The sequence below is a fragment of the Kryptolebias marmoratus genome, linkage group LG18 (genome assembly GCF_001649575.2).
Source record: "Kryptolebias marmoratus isolate JLee-2015 linkage group LG18, ASM164957v2, whole genome shotgun sequence".
NCBI classification, from domain to species: domain Eukaryota; kingdom Metazoa; phylum Chordata; class Actinopteri; order Cyprinodontiformes; family Rivulidae; genus Kryptolebias; species Kryptolebias marmoratus.
This window is the reverse complement of record NC_051447.1, coordinates 17,065,575-17,077,003: the sequence shown is the minus strand read 5'-3', so window position 1 is coordinate 17,077,003 and position 11,429 is coordinate 17,065,575. Positions and strand designations below refer to the sequence as shown.

The window sequence follows — 11,429 nt, the reverse complement described above, 5'->3', positions numbered from 1 at the left end:
CCCCCCCCCCCCCGCCCCCCTCCCTGCTCTTTTATTTGTATTCTGTCTCGCACTCGCACACAAACACACTCTTAGTTGGCAAATTAAAAAACAAAAAAGCTTGCACCAAGTGGGAGGAAAAGCTTAAACAACACAATGCACTCAAAGGGGGAGGAAAGGAAAGACAAAACAATAATCTAACACAAAAAAAACTGCTTGTTTTCACAACACATCTCTGCTCATATTTGTGCGTCTACGATTAATCTGTTTGTTCCTTCCTTCCTGGAGGGAAATTGAATCATCACAGAAGAAAGTGTTAATTCTTTCAGCTCAGTTCTGTAGGACTCCTTTGTCCTTAAAGATCCGCACTTTTTGCTGATTCCAACACATGCACGGTGTTGAATTTAAACCCTGTAAAGCAATAATAGGTCGTGCTGAAAATGGCTAAATTAGTGGAAAATTCTGCGTCACCTTTGGCTCCCTGCGCCAAACAGATGCGTTAATATCAAAGAGTGCTTGAGTGAGTCACTTTCTTTCGCTAAATAATGCAAAGGTTGTAAAATTTTAGTACGTTTTAATGCAGCAGAGTTTTTTCTTTCTTCTGCTGGCACATGCTATCAAAGTAAGCACAGCAGAGATCACAGCTGAAGAATAATTCATGAAACGGTGCATCTAATACCAGTTTATCTACTTTCATACATCAGCGTGGCGAGTAGAACACAGACGTTCATTAGTGCAATTAAACTGTTATTTCATGAAATAATCTAACTTCTCTGCTTATTTCCCTGTGTAATGTGGCCAAGAAATATGACATATTTATATATATATATATTTTTTTTTGCAAGATCTAATTTTAATCTTGCTCTTAGCTGTAGCGTCCTTAAATTAAATTCCCGAGCCTCAGTGTCTCTTGTTGTTCACATTGCAAGGCGGCATCTACATTAAAGGGTTTGAAAGGCAGCGGTGGAAAAAAGAAAAAAGAATCCTGACACGTTATAAAACATGGAGAGAGAAATTTCACAGATTGCTGTCAGTCTCGAGAACAGAAGAAAGCGGCGTCTCTTGCTGCACGGTATTATTAAAACTGTCTGTCCAGAAGAGATAAGGTTACATCGTCTCACTCGTAAACAGAATGCCTCGTTTTCCTCTACTCCATCTTCCTCAGTCACTCTTACATGTGACCTCTTCCCATCCAATGTGTTACCTCGAATTTCAATGTAAAAACACAAAACGTCAAAGCTCCTTCACTAGGACTTTTGTTTGCAGCCAGTTTTATAACCTGATTGTAGGTGTCTGGATGGTCCACATGGTTCAGCCAATCAGAATGCCGAATTTTTAATGACCACATTAGAACCTGAAATGAAAATGTATGCATGTAACTAAAAGTCCTTCAAGTGTGTCAGGTTGCCTTCAGACACTCTCCCGTGCCGAGATTTATCCTGCCGTTAAATGGGCATTCACTTCTAAGTGACTAGCATTCAACAGGGCTGTAATTATTCTCCTTCTGATGAGGCTCTGGAGTGAAATGAATAGAACAGGGAACATCTCATCCTTTGTCTTTCTTCCGCTTTAATTCCCCCTGCTCATTTCAGAGTCATAAAAAAAGTGAGGGGGAAAAAAAAATGAAACAAGGGCCCGAAATAAAAGGCAGCGGGGGGAGGAAAAAAAAAAAAAAAGAGGGATTTGTATCTTTCTTTGTCTGCGTCGCCCTGGAAATGTACATTTCTGGGTTGAAATAAAAAATGTGTTCCAATTTTCTCACTTTTCCCCTTTTTATGTATTTATCACTAAATACACTGTGTGAGCATGCTTGAAATGTGATGAAAAGCTTGTTGTTTGGGCTGCGCCGAGATGCCGAAAATGGCCCTAAATCTTCCCGATAATGAAAAGTGACGTACGGTTTTAGCTCAGACTAGCACTCCGATCGACCATTACACCAAATATCTCACCTTTCTTCCCTTCCGAAAGCTTTGTTTCTGCCTCTGTCGCTGTAAATTCAAATTAATTGCTGCATCTTTTGTTTCGCTGCCATATTTACCCCAGGAGTTTAAAGCATCCTGGCTACAATTGTGCCGTTTTTCACCTTGTTTCTTTTAGCACTCCCTCCCTCTCGCAGTGAGGGGGTAATAACAAAAACTGCTGAGTTTTTATAATACAAAGGTTTTATCACAAAACAGAACAGTATCTCTGAGGTTGTTTTTGTATATTGGTTTGCTGTTTATCTTTAGGCAGAAGTTTAAAACTTTGGAAGTGGGTTTCTAGGAAAAGTAATGGAGAGTTAATATTTTAACTCTTCTCAGTATTAGTCAGTTTGTTGAGGCTTTAATGAGCCGAGTACTTGTTACTCTGTATAAGTACAAGAATTTACATGTACAGATGTTAAATACTGTATTATGTATTGCTAGGCCTTAGTTTTTTGTTTGTTTCATTTTAAATAAACTTTTACATTGAGTTTGAGTTCCTTTTTACAGAAGATATCAGCTGTTGCTTGTTTTTACCATTTTACTTTCAACATGGCTGTGGGGATGCTGTTGGACTGCTGCCATCATGAATAGAAGTTCTGTGCTGAACTTGGCATGTGTCGATGTGGATAGTTCAACTTTATTATGATTATTTTTAAAAAGTTTTGTTGTATTTTGGCTGATAATTATCTTAGTTGCGTTTCCCAAATGTTTCTCTGCCTGGTAGCTTACTAGCTGGCAAATAGAGAACTGATGTTGTGATTTTAATTGTGAAAAGAAACTAAAAGTTATATGATTTATATATTTTTTTGGTGAATATTGGAAGTATTGAGCTCTTCTGTACGCCTCTTTTCAAATCTGCAAAGACAAACACATTTATTCCGTATATTATGATATACTTCCTAATTAAACATTCCAACAAAGTTGGTATTATTTGGGTTTAAAGTTTTGAAATGTTAAATCTTTATTTCTCTCTCTCTCTCTCTCTCTCTCACACTAGGCTGAACCAGAAGGTTTTTCTCATTTCCATCTTTACGTGTGTGCGGCCTTCCTGGTGAGGTGGAGGAAAGAGATTCTAGAAGAGCGAGATTTTCAGGTAATGTGCTTATATTACACGTTACACATTATAAATTTATATTTAAATTATTTTGTCCTACACAAAATGTGCCCATCTCATTTCAAATGTAAAAAAAATATATCACACAATCATCTCAAAACCTACCCCTAAATAAATCCAGGCTTAAATTCCTTTAAACACACAAACACAGATTTATAAGTGTTAAATTCATTGCCAAGACTGCCCGATATGATTCCCAAACTGAAATATATTTCCTCTTTGTTCTTTCTGGACAATTCACAAATATAAACAACTCCCATTAAGTGTCCTGTTCTCTTCCTAATTTAAATAAAGCTTGTTTAGAACAAGAAGTTATATTCTTCACAACATCAATAATACTTTTTAATGTTTTTAATTGTACAATATGTGTAACTTTTAAAATTCTGGAGCGTATAAAGAGAAATTTATTTTAGCAGGCTTTGTGTGTTGTTCTAAAGGATCAATTCCTTTCTTTTTGCTGTAGATTGAAAACACTCAGCTTTTATTCCCAGGTGTTTACATCTTAATCAGATACACAGCTTAAAAGAGAGCATTATTTCTAACAAAACACCAAATTTTTATTAGCACGAAAGTATTGGAGCAGACAGGACTGAGGTGATTAAATTTTGATATCTTGTTCGATAACAGCATCAAGTCTTTTCATCACTTTGGTTAAAGTTCATATTTGTCCCATCAGTCCAAAAAACTTTTTGAGACTTGTTTCTGTACATTTTGGCATTTCCTTCTCTTCAGTTTTATGTTTTTTTATTCTAAGCTCTCAGAAAGTTTCTATCATCAACTGCTGATGTTTTCCTTAGAGTTTTGCAGGTTATTTCTTCTTCACAGTGTTCCAAACGGTTGTAGAGGCTATGGCCAGTGTTTATGCAATAGCTCTGATGGATTCTTCCCTCCTCCCTTAGCTTCACAATTGCTTGTTTTTCACCCATAGATGGCTCTCTGGTTTTCATCCTGGTTCCACCTCCATAGACTCTAAATGCAGTCTGCACAGGCAAAACCCAAATCTGAAGCTGAGAGGAGACATTCAGCACTAATCACTGTAATAAGACACCTGAGAAACAAAAGCAACCTGTCAGTTTGCTCATCTAACATTTAATTTGGTGCTCTTTTACAAATAATGCTGTCTTATAAGTCGTGTAACCTATTGGCGTCATTGTTCCTGTACTTTCAGAAGGAAGTGTAGCTCTTAGTTTTGTTTATTTATAAATTTATTTGTTCAGATTTTGTTGTATATGCATTTCTCCAACCTTCCACACTATTTACCTACCTACCCACACACACACACACAGACACACATGTTATGTCTCTCTATCTTTGCAGGGACTGTCCATTGACTTCCATTCATTTCTACACCCTAACTACAGCCTAACCCTGACCCTTACCCTAACCCTAACCATTACCAGTACATAGCTAACCCTAAACCAAACCTAAACTCAATTCACACCTTAGTCCTAAAAAAACCCCTAACCCAAAAACATCATTTCTCCTCGTGGGGACCAGGCTTTGGTCCCCACAAGGTAGTATATGTTAGGAAACTTGTCCCCACAATGTATCAAATACACGGCCACGGCCACACACACACACACAAACTCTTGTCCTGGTTCCTTAACATCTGATGCAGACCTTGAAGTGAAATGGAATCCCCCATGTGGAAAAATAGGGCAAACTGGGTGGTTTTTTGGGGGTTTTTGTTTTGGATTTGAATAAAAATGTAATCCTTGTTTTTACAGCAGGTGGTAAATGCAGATGGTAATTGTGATGTAGTTTTCTGTTTGTTTAAATGTACCAGATATGATTGTGAAAATACCGTCGCAGCAGACTGTAGGTGTCCATGGCCTCCATCCCTCTCAAACACCTCCGTGGTCATTAACCGTGTAGTTCAGGACTTGTTGCAAGTGCATTAGCAGATGACAGTAGACAGCTGCCAGAAGGTGACTTTGGTTGCCAGCTCGCTGAAGGGGACCTGCTTTCTTTAACTGAAGCAACATAATCTAATATTAACACCCACAAATGTAATCTCTGCTCTTTGGCAGCTCTTGTGTTTTCCACTTTGCTGTAACTTTTTAACCTTTAACTTTCCTCCGCGTTCTTTTCCCTTTTTAGCATTCCATCATACTTTCTGTTTCGGTCCACATTTTACCTTCTCGTTGTTGTTTTTCTTTGTGTTTTGAGTCCTCTTGCATCCGTTGACTCGCTCGGTGATATAACAAAAAGATAAATCCGGCACAGACGAACGAATAAGGAGGAAACATCCAACCTTTCTGTGCTCTCATGTGGTTTCAACTTGATCTGATCCGCAAGATATTATAACTTGCTCTTCAGGCAGATGAGAAGACCCACTTCACTGAACACAACAAAGTGGACAGGTGGGAACTTTATGTGGAGCTGAAGTTTCTATTTACTTCGACTGAAGCCTAAATGCTTTTTTTCCTCCAATATAAAGGCTCCTTTGAGCTCGCTCAGACAGTGTTCGCTCTACGATTGCCCCTTGTTTTCCCTTTGCTTCGCTTCTCTGCACGCTCTCTCAGTATCTGTTTGTATTTAAGGCTTTGATTCTTTTTTTTTAATATATATTCATAGTACCTACTGTGTCTTTATTAACCTCTCTACTTTAAAAGTGCACAAATTCACACGCAGAAACAAATTTAGGAAGACTTTTCTCCCTGCTCCCTATAGTTCTACTCATTGGGTGGCTTGCCTTACAGACTACCAAGTGGTGTGCCAAGGGCAAACAATCCATCCTCATAAAAATGAGACTGAAAAGATGAGGCGTAGAGTGAGGAGAGGATCAGGTTGGCAATGAAAGTAAGAAAACAGATTAAACTCCACACAGCGGAATGAAAAGGAAAAGTTCGTTTACGTATGGCGCACATGAGTGTATTGGCAGATGCTATTTTTTGCAACTGGTACATGCTGATGCTGGTTTTTCCACAGACGTGATTATATCCAGAGCTGTGCTGCAGACGATTAATTAAAGCCAAGTACAATTTTCTCTCTCTCTTCGAATTTGAAGGCAATAAACACCTTTCAAAATGGCACAACAAAACAAAAGGACTGTTGAGTTTGCTTTCCAAACGAATAAAAAGCAGAACTGTCAGTGACTGAGCTTTAAGTAACAGATATCCGAAGTCAGGAAGAATTTCTATGCATTAAAAATCTCCAGAGACCATGTGTTAAAAGTATGTTTTTAAATACGTGTCGGATTTAGTTGCTTTCATCAATAAACCATTTAGATCAAATAAAGAATGTAATGAATAAATTACTGTCTCTAACTCAACCTCATGCTATCAGAGCGCCTCTTAAAATGGAAAATAGTTAAAACATGTCATTACAAATCTGAAAACAGCGGTTTCTTTTTTTTTTTTCTCCTTTACTGAAATAGTTCAAAAGAAAAATCGAATCACATTTGTGTTTCAAGCTGTTTTTTTTTTTTAAATCGCAGTAGAAAACTATTATTTCTTGCTTGATTAAAAAATTACTCTCAGCACTTTAGAGGTCCAACACATCTATAATTTGCTGTTCACTCCCTTTATTTAAATCAGGAGGGAAAGCTGATACAAATATTTTATCCAAGCAGGATTAAAAATGGGACTTTGTCTGAAACCAGTGTTTTAGTTGATTAAACATGATTCAGCCACTGATTGAAACCCTGGAGGCTGAGTTAGAGATGTGACCTTTTTTTTTTTTAAACTTTCATATTAGTTTTGGGCTTGGTCCTTTCTTCTCCCAATAAATTCATATGTTTGATTCATATGTTTGAGGCCATTGATTAGTTTTTTTAGGCCTTTAAAAAATGTGACTTTTCCAAAAGAAAAAAAGAATGAATGAGGGTGCTTATTCTTGTACCATTTTTAATTTAAAAAAACCTTTTTTTAAAGAAATGATTTCAAGAAAACAAAGATTTCTTGAGTTTATATTAAAAAAAAAAAATTCTACACAGATCATTTGCTCAACATTTTCTGACATAAAAAGCTAACTTGGCAGAGGAAGTAATGTCAACTAATTAGGATGTTTCAGTGACTAATGCCAATTTTAGTAATTAAGTTAGCCGATGACTAACCTATAAAACCAGCCCATAACTACATCAGTTCAAAAAACAGAAGTGATTCTAGAAATTCGGGATAATAGCAAAAAATCAATTTCAATGACATCAATCAATTACAAACAATTAAATTTTAAATAAGGTTTTATTAGAATTTAAAATTACAATTTTGTCATATTTCACAGCCTGCTGGAAAGAGTACACAGGCCACTAATTAAGGCCACATTAAATCAGTGACTTAAGTTTGGATTCACAAACTATAAACATGTTTAATTATTAAACTATAATAGAAAGGCAAAATGTTATCGTAATATTCTGGGTAATGTCCTATGGGGTTTATAGATATTGTGCATAAAATCAAGTACCTCTGCTCTGACACAAGGGTGTAGTGTCAACTGTAACACTCTGCTACCCACAGATAAGCCTGACTTTTAATGAGCTTAGTGTGTTCAGACGTGAATGATTATTTTAAAAAAAAGAGCCAAGAAATGGCCCAATAAACTAGATGACTGAGCAGTCATTCAACGTTTAGCACTAACATATAATAAATAACTGCAGTTGACTGAAGATTAGTAAGTTTTCGATTGGTAGATTATATTTGTGTCAAAACTTTCTTTAAGAAAAATGAATGGGACTGTATTTAAGTAATTTTTTTTTTTTTACTTTATGCACCTTTAGGTCTTGTTTCTTGAAAACATCCTTGCAAACTGGCACTGTTTCCAGAAATGTCTTCATCCACAGAAAACGCCAAAAGCTACCCAAAACACTGTAGTAGCTATGCCACGCCTGTGTAGATGCAAAGCTGAAACAATAAATAAACTTGCATACTCACACAAAACACAAAACGGCCCCTTAGAGTACAAGCAACGGTCACCGTTGTGCAAACCAAGGGCTGTGTGGGGTTCAAAGTTTTGTCCAAGTACATTTTGACATTTTGTGGGGGAAACCAAGATGAAACCACCAACCTTTCGATTAGCAGGCGATCGCTCTTTCTGTAGCACTGCAGCTGCCCCGTACAAAGAATACACGTTGGTTTTCCAGCAGTTTGCACACTTTTATTAAAGCAAAATATGGTTACAGAACCTCACTTGAGCTCCATGATGACAGACCGTAGCTGACTCTTGCATACTCCTGGTTGCGGTACAGGGATGCTGTTCCTTCCCATTTAAATACTCTGTCACTCACAAACACACACACACACCAAGAAAGCACACACTTGCACACAAATAGACACAGCCAAATGTCATCCTGGCATTTTCCCTGGACTAGAACACAGCAAATGAGCTTTCATTGTCTGTTTGTTTTTGTCTTCATGGGAAGTCTGTTGCCTGTGCTTAATGGACTTCAGTTGTTCCTTTTTGTGTGTGCTTATGTGTGAGCTCTCTGGTTCTGTTCAGACCAGATCCATGTATATTCATATTAGGGCTGTGCAATATCTAAACTAATATTGCAATGTTTTGGGACCTTAAAGCAATAGATATATATATTGCAAATTTTTAAAATCAGCCTCTAATCATTGTATTCAAAGTGGAAATGGGAATATATTAGATTCATCACTTACTCCTAACTTCTATACACAGTGATACAAAAGACTAAAATTACAACTGTGTTCAATCTCAATTACAGAAACTAATATAAATGTTAGTATTTGTCTGGTGTCCAGCTTGGAAATAAATTTGTCTGCATTCAGAAATGTATCTGCCGAATATAAATGAACGCATTAAGTGCTTTTCTGACAGATTAATGTTAGCGTTGTAGGGGGAAAGTAAGGATTTCTTCTTTTCTCAGCTTTAGTGCTTTAATTCTGGGGAGATTTTTCGCTCTGATCCACTGAGCCTCAGAGTTTAAACGTGGGCCTGCCAGGTTCTTAAGGGCCTGTTGAACAGACCTCATCTCCTCATGCTTTATCCAGCAACCCACACAGCAGCCCTCTCCTCTCAAGCCTGCCTTTTGTTTTTTTTTTCTTTCCGTATTCCTCTGTGTCTTTTCCATACTGTTAGTATTTCTGTTTTTGTCAGTCTTTGTGTCTGGAGCTTAAGACCTTCTTTTGTTACTCTGTTTCCTTTAGGTGTGTCTTTCTTACTTCTCCCTTTGCATTTATCTTCTATTTTTATCTTTTTCTAGCACTTACCATCTGTTCAGTAAAACTTTAGCAGGTAACAGCAAATTTAATAGATTTTATTTGAGCGCATACATGCACACTTCCACCAGTTTCCATCAATCTGCTCATTATTACACTGAACTCCAATTTGTCAAGGCCTCGAGGGAAACTCATTGTAGCTAGTTAACACAGACCGGCACTAACAGCTTCTTGTTTTGTTTCAAAGCTGTAAATTATTGCTTTGATTGATTTGAGCCTTGGAAAGTTGGCAACAAGCACTTGCCTAACATACAGAAATAATGGTTAGCCCTGGATTTCAAATGATTTTGAAAGCCAGGAGAATAGCTGATTTTAAAAGTTTAAATTGTTGAAACTCAAAATCCAAATGTGAGACTTAAAAACAAGTTGCTCTTTTGAGATTTTGTGTTTAATGCAGTGTTCTGAACCTGCCGAGCCACTGCAGTGTTGTCACTCAGTGCAAAAATAAATGTGAGCTAATTGACTTCAATAAAAACTGTTGAATATGAGAAGCAGCAGTGTATGACAAACTGCTGGCAAGTTACATTCTTTGGGTCCTAAGAGGGAACACGAATGATTGATTCACTTTAATAGTTTTTTAATTAAAAAAATGCATGCAGAAAGTAATTTAAAAAGCATAATTCATGCATTGTTATCAAACAAAGTGAAGAGAGTAGCTGTGAATCTCCCCTCCTGGTTGTGGGATTGGATTGGTTAAGCTGCAAAATGAAAAGCAGGAGGAGTATAGCACTCCCCCCCCCAAGCAATCTGCATTTCTCCGTTCCACCTCAGCTAGCACACTATTGGTAACTTTCTGGCCTGCACAGCACGGATAAGTTAACACGTATGCACACACATTTTCAAGCATTTTCTCTGTCACTCAAGACCACATTCTCTCAGACACAACACCATAAACATAGACATACGCAATTCTCACTCGCACTGTGCCTCATATTTCAGACATTCATGAATCGTCCACAGCTTTCAACCACACACTACTCACAGTAATGGGCACGCAAGGAGTTATTACACAACTATGTATTTGCTCTGCTGTTTTTAGGAAAGGCCAGCACACTGAGAACCATTCCAATTAGTTTTGCACAACCTGCAGATTCTCAACATGCCACTAAAGAACTCGGTGTAAATAACAACAAAAAAGATTTGCACCTTTTGTTTAGATGCCTGCATGAAATAATCATGTTCATAAAGGATTGAAACTATATGATGATCCCTGTTGAGTTTGAAACAAACGACTCATTAAAAGTGGTACACTCCATGTCTGCATCGTACTGTGTAGTTCAGCTTTTATGAATTCTGCTTCAGAAACCCATTATATACCATGTATCTGACCCCACTGATCCTGGCAATTTAAGACTGTTTAATAAACATTAGTGAAAATTCTCCATTGTGACACTTTTAGACTAGAGGAACTTTGTTCATAGATCTTACAGTCTAATTATTGTACTGAAGTAGCTTACTTTGTATCTGTGCTGCAGAAATGTCAAATAATTATAATTTATAAAATGTACGGCAGAGAAAAAAAAAGAAAAATATGTCACCACGTTAATTAAACACAGACTGCAAAACCATTGGAAGCCATGGAATGGGCTGAACAAAATGTTCATTAAATCTAATGACAGAAGATAATACAACATAATTTTGGTTGTTCTACAAACTGCTGGCTGACTGTTGTGCACCATCGTTGTTCCTGTCTGTGGTGCACATTCAGCTAGAGAGAAATCAAGAATGTATGCTTTCTGTCGTGCACAGGTTTCAAATCTCACAGAAGGCTTTTCTGTCCGTCCATCCGATCAAAAAGGGAAGCCCAGACATCCCTCTCCCCAGCAACACTCTGCAACTCATCCTGGGGGATCCTATAGAGGATATAAATCCCTCCAACAGGTTCTAGGTATCCCCAGGGTTCTCCAAAAGACCTCCATGGGGAGGCAACCAGGAAGCATCCTAATCAAATGCCCCAAACACTTCAGCTGACTCCTTTAGTGCGGTGGAGCAGCAGCTATACTCTGAGCTTCTCTTGCCTTATCACCAAATATGAGCCCAGACACCCTAAGGAGAATGCTTATTTCAGCTAGTTGTAACCAGAATCACATTCTTTCAGTCGTAATCTATATCTCATGACCACAAAGGAAGGTTGGCACATTAATGGTCAAGTAAATCGAGGGCTTATACTTTTAGCACAACTTCCCCCCCCCC

General features: G+C 37.6%; 1 protein-coding gene across 4 annotated transcripts in view; it reads left to right on the top strand.

Annotated features, from left to right (window-relative positions):
• The window catches only part of tbc1d22a (TBC1 domain family, member 22a), a 137,238-nt gene that overhangs the window by 106,764 nt on the left and 19,045 nt on the right, over positions 1-11,429 (top strand). For all 4 annotated transcript variants that reach the window (XM_037981210.1, XM_017436230.3, XM_037981211.1 and 1 more), the window contains one exon: positions 2,941-3,036. In XM_037981210.1, coding sequence (XP_037837138.1) covers positions 2,941-3,036 — 96 coding nt within the window. The remainder of the gene's footprint in view (positions 1-2,940; positions 3,037-11,429) is intronic.